We start from the raw sequence: 15,203 nt of genomic DNA on the forward strand, positions 1-15,203 counted from the left end.
AGCGCGTGCGGCCCCCGGTGCGGCGCCCGAGGCTGCGAGGGCTGCGCGCCCGCCCGCCCGCCCGCCCGGGGAAGGCGCCAGGGAGCTGCGAGCAGCGCCGCCTCCGGGGAGGGGCGGGAGCTGGGCCCAGACCGCTTTCCTAGGGAGTTGGCTTTAAAGCCAGCCAGCCCGCGGGACCGCCGGCCACTCGGGTTGCGTGTTTCACACAGTTGCAAGCAGTTCTTTCCCTTCTGCAAAAGTGCAAATCACCACCGACCTTGCAAACCTAAAAGGAGGGAAAAAACAAAAAAGCAAATCTCGGCCTCCGGTCTCCCCTCCCTGGCCCGTCCTCCTCCCTTCCTCCCCAGCGCGCTCACTCGCTCGCTCGCTCGCTCGCCCTGCCTCCCTCCCTCCTCCGGCTGCAGCCGCCCGTCTCCAGGCCCGAGTCTCTCTCCGACGGGACTTAGCAACTTCTCGATTATTTCTCAGCCCTTTTCCCATTTTTCCCCCCTTTCCTTCCGCCTTTTGCTGGACGGACGGCCGCGGCGGAGGCATTGCGTCCCGCCCCAGGGAATGGCGATTGGGGTCTTGGGGCCGAGCCGGGGAGGAGGATCTGCCGAGGAGAAAGAAAGAGTGGTAGAGCCAGAGCTGCAGGGAGGACGAGCAGGGGGAAACCTCCCTCCGCCGCGGGGCCGGCGCGCTGCAGCGCCGCGCCTAGCTGCGCCCGCGATGGCTCTGGGCTCGCCCCGCGCTCCCCGGCTCCTCCGGCGCCAGCGGGCCCCGCGCGCGGGACGCCCCGGGCAGCTCTGAAAATTCTGAAGTGGGAAGAGACCCCGCGAGGAGACCAGCCGGGGGTGGGGGTGGGAGTGGGAGAGCGGGGGGGTGGGGTGGAGCAGGGCATTTTCACAGGCGATTCCAAGAGAGAAAAGGCGAAGCCGGTGTGGGCTCGCTTTCCACTTTGGCAAGTCGCGTTGGAGCATCAAGCCTTCTCCGGGAGTTATCCGAGAGCTGGAACTTGGCAGCGGACCGCGGGGCCTTGGGAGAGAAGACGGAGGCAGTGGCGCGGTGGGATTGGGAAGCTCGGGTGTGCGCGCGGGGCTGTCGGGGCCCCGCGAGCCGGCGAGGAGCGCGCACTATGGACAAGCCCGGCCCGGGCGGGGCGAGCCAGGCCCCCGCGGCGGCAGCCGGGGACCGCTCCCGTCGTCGCCCGAGCTCCGGCTGCAGCGGCTGCTGGGGCGCCCTGGTGCTGCGGCCGCTCCGGCGCTCGCGGAAACTTTCCTCGGCGCTGTGCGCGGGCTCCCTGTCCCTTGCGCTGGCGCTGCTGGTGAGGCTGGTCCGCGGGGAGGTCGGCTGTGACCTGGAGCTGAGGAAGGAGGCGGCGGCGGAGGAGGAGGAGGAAGCTGCCCCGGGAGCAGAAGGGGGCGTCTTCCCCAGCCCTCGGGGAGGCGCTCCCGGGGGCGGCGCGCCGCTCAGCCCCTGGCTGCAGCCCTCGGCGCTGCTGCTCAGTCTCCTGTGTGCCTTCTTCTGGATGGGCTTGTACCTCCTGCGCGCCGGGGTGCGCCTGCCTCTGGCCGTCGCGCTGCTGGCCGCCTGCTGCGGGGGGGAAGCGCTCGTGCAGCTCGGGCTGGGCGTCGGGGAGGATCGTTTACTCTCGCTGCCCGCCGCGGGGGTGGTGCTCAGCTGCCTGGCCGCCGCGACATGGCTGGTGCTGAGGCTGAAGCTGGGCGTCCCCATGATCGCCTTGACTAGCGCGGTCAGGACCGTGTCCCTCACTTCCTTGGAGAGGTTCAAGGTCGCCTGGAGACCTTACCTGGCGTACTTGGCCGGCGTGCTGGGGATCCTCCTGGCCAGGTACGTGGAGCAGATCTTGCCGCAGTCGGCGGCTCCGAGGGAGCATCTGGGGTCCCGGCTGCTTGCGGGGACCAAGGAGGACAGCCCGGGGTTTAAGCGGAGGCGGCGGTCCAGCTCCGTGGTGGCGGCCGAGATGTCGGGCGGCGGCAGCAAGTCCCACCGGAGGACCTCCCTGCCCTGTATACCGCGGGAACAGGTAAGCCCCGGGCTCGCTCGCTCGCTCGCTCGCTCGCTCTGGGGGAAGACTCGATCCAGCTGGGAACTAGAGGGAAGGTAGCCTTGGAAAAGCGACTTTAACTTTGGACCTCGTAGGCAGGTTTTTCATTGTATTTTGTAACGTGAGCAAACAACAAAACTAGATGGCGCGTGCTGGGTTTCCACAGCTGGGCCCGCTTGTTATGTTGGTTGCACCTGGTGCACGCGTCCCCACACGTCTTCAAGTGCTGTCTTTGCTCCCTGAGCAGAACTTTTAGAATGAAGCTTAGTGTTTTTTTTCTTCTTCTTCTTCTTTTTTTAAGCAGAGGGTGATCGTTGACCACGTGGATTTTACATTTCTTTTTAGAAAGCTTCTTCCTTATAAGAAATTTTAAATGTCCTGTGAAGTGACAAACACCTGTGAAAACCAGGAAAAAGCTTCCAGAGCAAAAGCGAGACATGCTTGAAGGTGCTCTTGATGGGTAGTCTGGCTTTGCACTTAGTTTTACTTGGAGAGACTTGCATCTGGTGCTGCCAGATCTGTTTTTAAATATAATTTAGGGGCGTGCGTTGTTTGCCTGCTACTGTGCTTTATATCATCACCATAAACTTCAAATTTGGGGAATCAGATGTTTGAACTTCAGAATTGTAAAGAAAGTGCAAACTGCTGTGTCAACTAAAAATCACATCCCTAGAGCTCATACACTCTGTGGTGCGGACTGAGAGATTCAGATGGATGGAGGCTGGTTTTACAGGAAAGATTAACTCAGAAGAGTGTTCCTTAGATGGCTGGTGATACAGATACCTCTCAGAGAGGAGGAGGAGTCTGGAGTTAACCGTGAAGCTGTAACAGTTCAAACCATCTGGGGGATGACTATTGTCACTGCACATTTTAAGACCATGGAAGAGTTGCTTTAAAGGCATAAAAAGGGCAGACTCTCACTTAAATACAGAGTATATTTGAAAAGGCACACTTAACTGGTAGACTCTCCTTGACACCTGATGGTGGGTCCATCAAGTGTGCACAGCCAGTGGACATTTACACTTTGCCCATTTAAATTTATGTCCACCTGTGGCACACATTGACACTGTGAAGGAGTGAGAGAATATCCTAAGAGATGGTAAGCATTTTCTTCTCCGTTTATTTGGTGGGTGATCGTTTGGCTATTTCTAAGAAATAGTATCATCATATGGTGTGGGTGGCCAGCTTGTTTCTGGGATGGAATTGATTACAGGGATCTGTGATTGTTTGACAGTATGTAGCAGTGTGGACGACAGCATCAGTCTGTGTTTATTTTAAAACAAATGCACTTATTGAGCTTTTTGTTTAGATAAAACAGATATTTCTTGGGTTTAAGCCTACTCCAAGACTGAAGGTGCAAACCATTCACGGAGACTTGCCTTTGGGAGGAATTTGGGCATCTTTGGAATAAAGCAAGGTGTGGGGGTAGTAAACTAATTAGAACGAAAGCACCTTTTTTTTTTTTTTGCATAGTTACAGGAGATCATATCGTTTAAATAAAAAAGCCACTAGTTTAAATATGTTTAGAACATAGTATTTTTTAATTCAGAGAAATGTGATGTGGTATTGCCAAAACTGAATCATAATCTCTGAGGAAAATCTATATTTTATCGCAGATAACTCCAAATTAATATCACTTAATCTGTAAATTTCTGAAATTTCCTATTAATGTTTAGAAAGAGGTAAGAGTGGGTTTGAGATAAGAAGGTGTTTGGGTGAATTAACCACCTGTCTTATTTAACCCGCTGATTTGATTGTTTTTATTGGTTTTCTCTGGTTTAAATTGATAAATGAAAAATTTGAATCATCTGCGAACCTAAACAACTGAACGTTGCTTTTTAAAATGTCTTGCTGATTAATGCTGTTGTAAAATGCATGTTTGTAATCTAGTTTGGTAATTTTTTTGGTTTTTTTTTTTTTTAAGACTGTTCATGAAGACTGTTCTAAAGAGACTTTATCTCTTAGGGTGGATAGAAAAACCAGATTACATTGTAGAAATTTGGATCCTGGAAGTTTTAATCAGTGTGTGTCTGTGTATGAATGTACCACTGAAAAGTTGTTTTAGGTATGATGGTATCAGAGTCGCTGTTGAGGATCATTGTGGGGAGTGGGTGGGAACTAACATGGGCAGTATCTTGTAAGATAGGCTGAGGGATGAGATATTGCCCTAACTCTGTGAAAAGTTCAGGCTTTATATAGTAAATGTCTTATCTGTTATATCATAAGGAAACAAACTCCTGATTAAGGGTGCAAAGTGTACCACTGTCATTTGCATACTTGACAAAGCCAAGAATCAAATTAACTATAAAACAAATGTGCAACAACTCCCTCTTCTGCGAGCCGATGAGTTCATTTCTGAAACACCGTCTGCTCTGAAGGCAATGCATAGAAGCAACAAGTGTAGTTCAGGTAGCTTAGGGGCCTCTTGAGAAGTTTATTGGGCCTTGCTCACTGTGAGGTTTGAATGTGTAAGAATTAAAGCATTTCCTTCTTTGCATGAATGACAGTGGCCTCTCACCTGTGAAGTCTGTCTCCAGTGGCTCTCAATTCTAAAAGGGCAGAGAATATGTAACAAAATCCTCAGAGGTTCAACCAGTGGACAGGTATATTTTCCTCCTCCTTCCCTGTCCCCCTTCTATACTTCCTTTAGCGTCAGTAACACCATGGATTGGATGTTACAGGTGAGACTGAGTTTTACAGTGCAATGATAAGGATGATTTCCAGCAAAGAAAGGAGAACTAGGTCTAGTCTTTTATCAGGGAATTAATCAGGTCCTGGGTGTGTCTGGGAATGCAAGTGAAAGTATCTGTACTCTCAGCAGAGAACAGAGTGTATAGCATCTTCCTGACGCTGAGGTCAGGCCTGTCAGCCCAGTGCCTTCAGCATCGAGGCAGACTTTGTGGACATGTGAAGAAGACAATGACCACTTGTCTGTGAAGGTGCCCGCATCTTTTCTAAGTGACTTTGATACCCAAGCACAGGGACAGCTCTCTTAAGTTATCATTGCATTCCTCCCAACACAGGAATATACACAAGTTCCTGTAATTCCTGAAGTATTAGAAATTGTGCATGCTTAATAAGCACATTGTTTTTCAACATGAAATTTAAATTATGCAGTGTTGATATTTGGAGACTTGTATTTGAAGGGTGTCTCGCTCTTGATGCATCAAAGAATAGAGCTGTTTATTCATTCTCTGATTACCTGATCACCTTGCACGTTCACTTTTTAGATTCAAAATGACTGCAGTGTTATTTTAGTTACAGGTTAAGAATTTAATATTTTTAGTTACAATTTGTATAAGCACAAGGCGTATGATTCTCTGCATTAATGTGCTCGTGCCATTTGAAGGTGGAATTTTTGTGATCAATACATCAGAGATGTGCAGATAACTGTATTATGTAATTATGAACTAGGATTATATCTGATGAATATTTCCCTAAACTATCAAACATCTTTAGCAGAAGAAATAAATGGATTGTTGGAAAGTCGATTATCACAAAGAGTAAAGTTGTTTTTCTGTAATCACTGATATGATAAAAGACATTTTCAAGTAAAAACCCAGCAACAGCAAAAAAAAAAAAAAAAAAAAAAGACAAATAGGAGAAATAGATAAGGTTTTTGGTGGCAGACATTGGATGGTAGGCATATGATGGAATGGTCAGATCTTTGGTAAAAGTAAAGCTTATTTTTTATAGTACAGATGAAAAATAAAGAACTATTTCTTTGGGATATATAGAATATATTAACATTTAGAACTGTAGATCTGTGTGAGTATTACATAATGTAGTTCTCAAATGGAATGAATTTCGGAAACAACCCTGGACTTTTAATTGAATTGTAGCTTCTCTCACATTTCAGTAGTATTACGCAGCTTATGGCAATACAAAGCACAATATTGATTATTTATGACTTGGTGACAGAATTAAATTTAATTAATGTCAACTTCTGAAAATTCTGAAAAGGAAAAACAAGATTTTCTTATCCCCAGGGAAAGGTGAAGGAAAAGAATGTTTTGTTTTTCTGTGTGGACAAAATTGTGATTTTTACTTTGTGAATACAGATATTTAAAGCGTACTGAAAAACTGTTTTAACCGACAGAAATAGTCAGTGAATCTATATAAATTTACAGAGGTTGGAAAGAGTGAAAACAGTAATTTTACTCTTTCTGTATTGAGTCTGAAGTGTAAAAAGTTAAAACTGTAGAACTGAAAGCAATGCTGTGTGTGCTGGGCTGTCTGTTAATTAAATAAACAGCCAGAACAGTGACTCTGTGTATGAAATACATTTTGAAAAGTCTGGGGGGAGGGTGTGCAGGCAGGCAAGGGTGAGTGACACTGGCATGGAAAAACATTCATTATATCTGTAGTGACATTTGTGTGAATTTGTTATATTAGGAAATTCAGCGCTGAGAGTAACTTCTTCAGGACTCAGTTGTGTAAAGGCTTTGCCAAACTTAAATCAACCTCTGTTTTAAATAAGTTCTAACTTAGGTTGGTAAACCTCAGAGATAGAAATGTGCCAATGCATTGTGTTTTAGGATTTGCAGTTGATATGGGTTGTATTGTTAACAGCCCTGTTGTCTGTACTAACTTCGGTGAAAACTTAGTAAATCCATCAGAAGAATGAGTTTATTTTGGGATTCGGATGGGGTTGTAGTTTTCAGAAAGTGTAAGCATAGTGAGATGAACTCTCCTGGTTGTGTGAGGATAATCAATTTACCTATTGGGTCTTGTGTCCAAAGAGATTCTGACTCCCCTATTCCATGGAATCTTCCTCCTTCCTTTTCTCTTTGTGATATTATGAGCTCTTCTAAATAAAACACTCTCATATATACTATAAATTCAACCTGTGCTTACGTTCTGCATTTATCCGCTTCATGAAACCCCGTCAAACCTTTTTGAAGAACCTCAGGAGTCTAGAAATCTCCATATTCTTATCTCTAAAAATGTTTTCTGTTAATATTCAAATGAACATTACTTCTTCACATGTTAATTTCTTTTAATAATTGCTTACATACACTTTTACTATTTTCTAAAGGAGTTTTAAAAATGAAGCTACACTTGGGAACTGTTTGCATTTTAAATTGACAGTGTTAATTTATGCTGCTATCTATATAAAACACACAGGTTTGATAACTAGGGAAGAAATATTGAAAATATGTCTGAATTACAGTATAGAGTAAGATCTGTTGGGTAGCAATTTTCAAAAATATCACTTGACATCTGTTCATCATGAATATATACTGCTATTTTAAAAGAAGGTGCTACCCCTCACTAATATTATCTGTAAAGATGTTTGGTCAATAACCCTATCAAATGTCAGATCAGCACATTTTGGCCATTAGGCCTTGTGCTAAAAATCATGCAAATTATACCCAGCCAGATATGACACATCTGTCTCTCCAGAGCTTAGAGCCTTCTTAGGGTATGAGGCATCAGCATAAGGAAAGAGAAAAAACGCAGTAAAATATCCATGTGAGCACTTAGAAAGCAGTTGGAGAAATGTGTGTGACAGCTTGGAGCAAGTTTTTACTCTGTGATTCAGGACCCATTCATCTCTTCTCTGAAATTACAGGCAAAAACTTATTTTTTTCATTTTTATCGACAAATGTCTGTAGTGCCACAGATTTCTAGAAGGTCCTCAGCATACTGGTTCAATATAGATGGTTCATATTTTGAACAACTTTGTTTTGAAGACATGGTGATTTTTTTAAAAGTGGAAATTACTTCACATTTACAGTATGTTCTGAAATAAAGGCAAACATATCATTGGATTGAGACATGTTATGCTTGAAAAGAGCACATAGGTTGATTATTTTCCTATCTTAAGATACCGTGTGACTCTAAGTAGCTGGTGGCAGTGATGTCTGAAAACGCTTAGTGCTGTGCCAGTCTGCAGTTAGTAGACTAGACTCCCTCTGGTTTTGGAGAGAAGGGAACTGAGCTGCTGAGTGCATGTTGACAGCCTGTGGCAAAATAGCTGTTGTCCAGTTCCTCTTTGACCTGAAAATGCTGCAGGGAGGCACAGAGTAGACAGGAGTCCACCTGGTCATTTTACGCCTCCGTATCATTTGGGGTTTCTATGTGGAGGCAACTCTAACTTCTCATTCTGACTTAGAATATTGAGTAAACCAGACTGAGTACTAGATACACGGGCACCAGAAAACTTGTTTGAGCCCTTACAGCGAATTTTCTTGGCATCGAATAGTATCCAGCATCCTCTGAAAGGTGTTGTTCTTGACTTTGTCCAAATCAGTAAAGATCCATTATGTTGAAGAGTTAACTTTCTGGATTTTTTTTTAACTCTTCAAAAAAAAGTATTTTTTTTTAATTTTACCTTTTTAGTAAATAGTTCTAAGATACTCAAGAATTCAAGATTCAGGTAAAAAATAACAATCTGCAAATAAATGAAGTTTTTTTTTTTTTTTTTTTTTTTTTTTTTTTAGCAAAAGCGGCTGGTTATTTTTGTTTGGTACAGTTCTTTAGGAATCCGTTAAAATTGAACTGAATAAGATGTAGTACCACAGGAGGTCATGAAGAACGTGACCCTTCAGAAGACTGAATGGTATCTGGAGAAAGTCACCATCTACATCCTCTGTGTGTTTGATTTTGTTCAAGCTGTCATTTATTACTGAAGAGTCTGTGCATGATGATTGACATTTTCAGGGATAGCTAGTCCTGCTAACAGGGTGATACAAATACTTAAGGAATCACCTGTTCTTTGATCCTAAGATGGATGAATGGCAGTAAGGGGCACATTGTGTGTGTGTGTGTGTGTGTGTAAACATCCATATGTGATTTTTCCCCTGCCAGGAAGTTGCTTTGGTTATATCTATTTCATAGAGAAACAGTGTCACCCAGTGGCTTCGATGAAAACAGTCCTGTAAACATTATAGATAAGCATTGTCCAATAAAAATAGAACAAAAATCACATATTTAATTTTCATTTTCTAGTAGCCACATAAAACAGTAAAGAGAAACAGGTGAGTCACATGCATGATAATAATATATTTAATATCAACTTTTTTATGCCAGCATGCGACCAGTATGAAAAATTGAGATATTTTGCACTCTGTTTTTTGGCACTAACCACCTGGAGTATGTTTTACAATGAAAGCACATCTCAATTTGGTCTAGGCACACTTCAAATATTCAGTAGACACCTATGACTAAAGACTACCATTTGGACAGAGCAGCTATACATTTTGAAAGAGCTGAAAAAGTTGAATACTAATGTCACTTCTTCAGTTTTAATGGAAAACCTAGGTAGTTTTAATGATAGCATTTGAAATACAATCTTTCCAATCTAATATGTTACCTTGATAGTTTCTTTTTGTACCACTTTAAGAGTTGGCAAGTCTGTTTCTTCCCTTCATTTCACGTAACTGCATATATTTTGAAATAGAATGGTTTTAGAGAGGGAGTCCAGCAGTGTTTAATAAAGAACCTTTATGTTAACCTGATTTATAACACAGAATCAATAGTCCCAGCTGATTATGAATTTGCCTCTCATTGTTTGTGTATGGCAAGGATTGTGCCTGTGTTCAGTGTGAACATACGCAAGTTCAGAGTGGCTAGTCTGTAACTGGGTTATCTATGTCTCTCTAGAAATGAAAGTGCATGTGTTTGTAGTGCAGGTTGTTATCTTTGCAAGTGAGGAAACTAAGGGGGCAAACCTGAGGGTTGTTTAATGGGTGATAATTATAGTGGTGTCTTCAGGGCTGATTTCTCACCTTTTGTTGTGGAAACAGCACTTTCCTTGAAAGAAAATGAAGATGGTTCCATTTTTTGTATAGGGAGGGATGGACGATTTTGATAGTGTGGAATTTCTAAACTAGCAAATGAGATCAGGTGACTTTGCTGTTCGCTGAGTTCCCTCTGCAGTTTGTGATTTGAAACCAGTTTCAGATGAAAAAGTCCAAATGTGTTTCATGTCACAATCTTCCTGTCACTTCTGCTCAAACTCTGTGAATTCAGTAACTCTCGGCCAGTTCCGATGTCACATCTAGAATGAAAACATGACTTTCTGTGTGTGGCATGTTCCCTGTATATATATAGATATGCAGATGGACTTTTCAAAACATAATACATTTATTTTGTGTATAATAGTTCACATCTGTATTTGTTTGTGAATAATGGGGCATCTCATTATCATTGCATTGCAGAATAAAAGTAATAGAAGGTTTTCACAGGCTTTCACATATCACTTAGGCAATAATCTAGAAGATCAAAAAGTACACAGAGAAGCACATTTGGATAAAATGAAACAGTGTGGATTCAAGTTCACTCCTTCTAAAGCCGAGGTGCTGCCTGGTGAAGAAAATGCCATTGTAATCTAGATCCATTACTTGAAAGACTTCGTATTGGAATGTAACTTGTCATTTGCCTTGGCTAATTTTGAAGTTGCATTGAATTAGTATTCATGTGGATCTTGTAGATTCCTGCCACACCGCCCCCCCCCCACACACACACCCGTCTTCAAGTTTTTTACCTAATAGATTCTTGTCCCTTGGGATATTTGGAAAACTTAAAAAATGCCTTTCTTTCTCCCATAGTGTTCGTTTGTTAAGAATACTGAAGTAATTTTATACAAAAAGATTGTGATTTTAATCTAGTAAGATTTTAATAAAAATTTTCCATTTTCTGAAGCAAGTTTAAATAACGGAATATTTATGCTGTGTCTGTGGCAAATGTTTCCTCCTATAAACCTAATGGAGGTTTGAAATCATACACTTAGGAGGATACTTCAAAATGAAATTTAAAATGAGTTTATTTTGGTGCAAAAAATTTCTGAAGTCATCGAGCATTATCTTCGGAGCAATATTTTGTGTTGAGGCAGCGGAGGTGCTGCTGTGTGGAATCGGCAACCTTTGCACATTTTTTAAGCTAGCAGGAACACAAATAAAGGGAATTGTTTTTGTCTGGTCGTTATCGTAGAGGGCCGAATTAACAAGTCCACATAAGAGATCCTCCTCAGGAGATGTTGTCCTCCTCTTGGTGGGAAACAGCCCCTTGTATGGGAGTATCTCAGCGTCCTACCTCAGTCTCCATCTCTCAGAAGGCTTGGGAAGGAGAGAGTCAACTGAGCAACTTGAGAGTTTACTTTATAGTCCAGCAACCGAAGAAATCAGATTCAGATCATGACTGTTTCCATTAAAACAGGAATCAGACTTTTTAGCCTCCTGTCTCGGCCATAAACATTTCCTTTAAAAAATTCTGGCCCAGTGCCCTGCTCATTGTAGGTGCTGGCTGGCTGGAGTTGGCAGGGTCAATGGATGGAAAGAAATAAGACTTTAAACCTGAAATATTTATCTCTTCAGTCTCCTGGGATTGCCTGGTGACTAAGTTGACTTAAGGAAACTTGTATAGAGAGAACAGGAATATATTATCAATGTGTCTACGGCGTTTGCATTTTTGTTACTTTTTAAAATATTTCCTTGCACATATTGCTAAGGGACTGGACTTGCTTGTTCTCTTACTGGTAGGAATCCCACGTTAAGCATGAATTGTAGATATTTGTTTTTTGCTCACTCTTATCTGAAAATAACCAAAGCTTCCACCATGGTCATTCTAGCGGAAACTTTTGGAAGATCTCTGGAATCATCCAGAAGATCTCTTCTAGAATCAGAGATCCAGAGATCATCTATAATCAAAAACTCTAGCCTTTTTCATGTTCATTTAATAAATCGAGATACACTCTGACTTGATTTTCTTCTGTTCCAGAAAAATGTGATAGGCATTCTTCAGCAATCATTTTTTATTCTTGATTAGTTTTTATTCTTGTTAGAGGCTTGTTAGAGGTTAGCTCTATCGCCTGAAAAACGTGTTGCAAAGTAGGTTCTATCTCTTTTAATGGTGATCAGTTACAAAACTTTTCGGGGCAATTGTTTACAAAGATGACATTGTGAAATTGGGTTATTTGAAATGTCGTCCAACTGCAGTGTTAGTTCAGTCATGCAGAGTGATCTGGAATTACAATTTCAGAATCAAGATGAGCTGAAAATGGTCTGTTTTAATAAAGGTTTCATTGAATAGCAAATTTTAGTGTAGCCAGTCTTTTTTCCTTTGGTCCACCTAGCTCTAACAGAACCTGACTCATGAAAATAGACAATTTTCAGTCAAATAAATACCTTTTGTTTGCTGCAGTTTTAATAATTACTAGAGAGATTGCCATGCCCTCCCCGTGAAATCAGACATTTCCTTTGAGTATGTTAGGCAGATTATCATTATCTTAGATAAACCAGGAGTACAATGTTTAAGAATAAAAGTTACTTCCAACTTTGTTATACTGTGACAAGTTTATTTTTATCTGTACATGTCAAATGATAGAAAGGTTGCCAATAACTAATACCTTCCAGAATTTGAGTTCTTTGGATATGCTATTTCTTAAAAATCTGAACATGATGTCTCTTTGAAAAAAAAAAATAGAGCACAAATTGAGAAATCAGTTATAAATTAATTTGAAATAACCAAAATAAAACCAAGCCATTTTTATTTGCTATTTTTAGAAAATAAATTTAGAAACAAAATCTTTTAAGTATATTTCTCTATTGGGACAAGAAACTACGTCACCATCATCTTGAATAATGTCTGCATTTACTCCTAGTGATTTTTTTTTCTGTAATTGGAATTATTTTTGCAAGATAAACAGGATCTAAATGATAGCATAGATAGAAAGGTGCCCATTTTGTCCACTTCTTTTTACTTAAATAATAATTGGATTGACTCTTCTTAACCTTAACTTTTAGATAATTATAGCTAGAGCTTTTGAATGTTTTCAGTGGAATTCCTTTAAGCAATTAACTGGCCTCATGAAAAGTGTGAGAATTAGGCTGGGAATGTTGGATGACTGAATACTGATTAAGTATGTTTTCTAAAAAAGTGCTATTCGGAAATGAAATTATCCATGAAAAATGAGTATGAAAATGAATGCTGGTATTTTGCTTGTGCATAAAAGGAGACTAGATCAAAACCAAATGAATAATTCCTCAGTTTTCAAAAAATATTTATTGTGTGGCTTTGGGGGATATAATATTGGTGCACTTAAGGTCTAACAATCCTTACGATTTGCAAAGAGAAGAAAGCATAAAAGAGTCACTCTTCCATGCTGGGTAGGACTTGAGCCAGGCATTGGCTCAGGATTTGTCCCTGGACCCAAGGCACTCGTGTGATGATCTAAGAAGTCAGATTGCTGTTCATGAACTTATCCCATGTTCATTGCTTTCCAAGACATTGATTCTTATTCTTTAGCACATTTATCTCTGTGACACATAAATGTACCTTAATGGTAATCTTATGTGAACTCTTACCTCTTATGTGACCAGAATTCATTAAAAATGTCAGCAAGTAAGTCTGTCTTATCTTGGATCCCAGGATTGTCTTTATTTTCAATGTAATATTTGTTTCATTCTGAGCATTTCAATGTCTGAATTCTCCTTTCTCTTGTTGATAAGTACTTTTTATGTAATACTAAGCTAATCAAACTGTGTTGTTCATGAATTATCACAGTAAATGCATCCAATTAATAGATTAATCAGCTCCCTTTAGACACCTCCAAAATCTGGGACAAGATCACCATACTTTACCTACTTACTGCACATCATTTGATAATTTCTAAATTGAACTGCAAGTTGTAGCTGTCAAAATTTAGTGGGAATATAAATCATCTAGCAAACGTATTGAGATGCAGATTCCTAGATCCCACCCAAGATACTCTGATTTAATTCAGTGTAGAGTGGGATCTAGAAATGAGTTTTAAGGAGCACCCAGGTGCTTTATTTGAGAAATCTAAACTTCTGTTCACTAAAACTTCTTTACAGGAAATTCAGAGTTTTGCAGTCTGATTCAACTAACTGATAAAACAAACATGATTCAGAAAGGTCAGGGAAAATGGAATTAAAAGATTAAATTATTTTGGTGCAAAAATTTTTAAATCCAATGCATAATTTTTTCATTACACATTTTCCTTGTACGTTTTGAAGACCACTTGTGTGCATGAATTTCAAAATTCTTTGAACCAAAATACAAAAGTATCTTTTAATTCCTTTTTGAAGTCCCTTTGTACTTGTTTCCACCAAATAGCTCAGTATAACAGGGAAAAACTAATTTTCACATACACGATGGTTTGTGAACCCATGATCTTCCTATGTTATTGTCAGTGTTATCACCTTGATTTCCACATTGAGGATACCTGAGAGAAGTTTTGACTACTCTGCATATGAATTTCCTCATTTGTGAAATAGGAATAACAACTTCTCTAAGTATCTCACGTGACTGTTAAAAAGCCTAAAACACATTGCTGTGCAAGTGTTAAGTAGACTAGACTGAAACAGATCAAAATTTACAATGTGCATATTTATTAAACTTTCTGAACCTTAGTGATACTGTGTGTATTATGAGAATAAAATCATCTGCTTAAGGTAAAAAGGTTGAATTAAAGCAAACAGTGAACAGGAGTTCTTGTAGAACGTTTCTCCCAGCTGAACAAGATTATCTCTATTCTTGGCCATTGGGGACAGGTCGTTGTAGGTTGTAGGCTAAATATCAGAAAGTGCCATGTAAAACAATGCAGACAAACTTGCATTTGATTCCCAAAGAGACTTGCAAGTCTTACAACATAAACAAATTTCACAGTGTTTTAAGTTGCAAGCAAAGCCACTGGCACATGAGGAGGCCCGAGGCCATGGAAAGAAAGGTGAAAGGAGAGAAATCGGACTGGGATGACCTCAGGTGCCTGGGATGAAAACCATCTGAGTGAGAAGGGATTAAGGGAAATATTTAAGAAAATGGATGGTGTCCTTGAAGATGTTTATGAAAGTGATGGATGAAGCTGTTGAGAGTTATGCAGTGTGTCATAGAACCCATTGCACAGAAGCGCAGTTTGTGCCGGAAATTTTACTTATGCTCCATCTGCCATTATAACCCACACTTTTGCCTTGCAAAACAATTATTTTCAGAATTTTTCATCTCAGTTTTCAGGATAAGATCCCAGTTAACCCTTTCCTTTTTCTTTTTTAGCCATTGGTGCCATTATTCTCTACCATCAGACTTCCTGCTTATTATCTAGGCAAAGCAGCTAGTCTACCCCTGGTTTGGCCTTGACTTCCACAGAAGGTGGTGATCGTTCAGTGTATCTCCTAAGGATACTCCTCAAGCT

The 15,203-nt window shown here is 41.1% G+C and overlaps 1 protein-coding gene and 1 pseudogene across 2 annotated transcripts in view; one reads left to right on the forward strand and one right to left on the reverse strand.

Annotated features, from left to right (window-relative positions):
* Window positions 1-876: 876 nt before the first annotated feature.
* Window positions 877-15,203, forward strand: part of PDE3A (phosphodiesterase 3A) — a 316,217-nt gene continuing 301,890 nt past the window's right edge. Inside the window, exon 1 of one of the 2 annotated variants that reach the window (XM_062194905.1) lies at window positions 877-2,026. In XM_062194905.1, coding sequence (XP_062050889.1) covers window positions 1,115-2,026 — 912 coding nt within the window. In that variant the 5' untranslated portion in view covers window positions 877-1,114. The remainder of the gene's footprint in view (window positions 2,027-15,203) is intronic. The other variant, XM_062194906.1, reaches the window with a different exon arrangement.
* Window positions 2,124-15,203, reverse strand: part of LOC133762570 (nucleosome assembly protein 1-like 1) — a 106,065-nt pseudogene continuing 92,985 nt past the window's right edge.

Source organism: Lepus europaeus, chromosome 6 (genome assembly GCF_033115175.1).
Source record: "Lepus europaeus isolate LE1 chromosome 6, mLepTim1.pri, whole genome shotgun sequence".
Classification (NCBI taxonomy): Eukaryota; Metazoa; Chordata; class Mammalia; order Lagomorpha; family Leporidae; genus Lepus; species Lepus europaeus.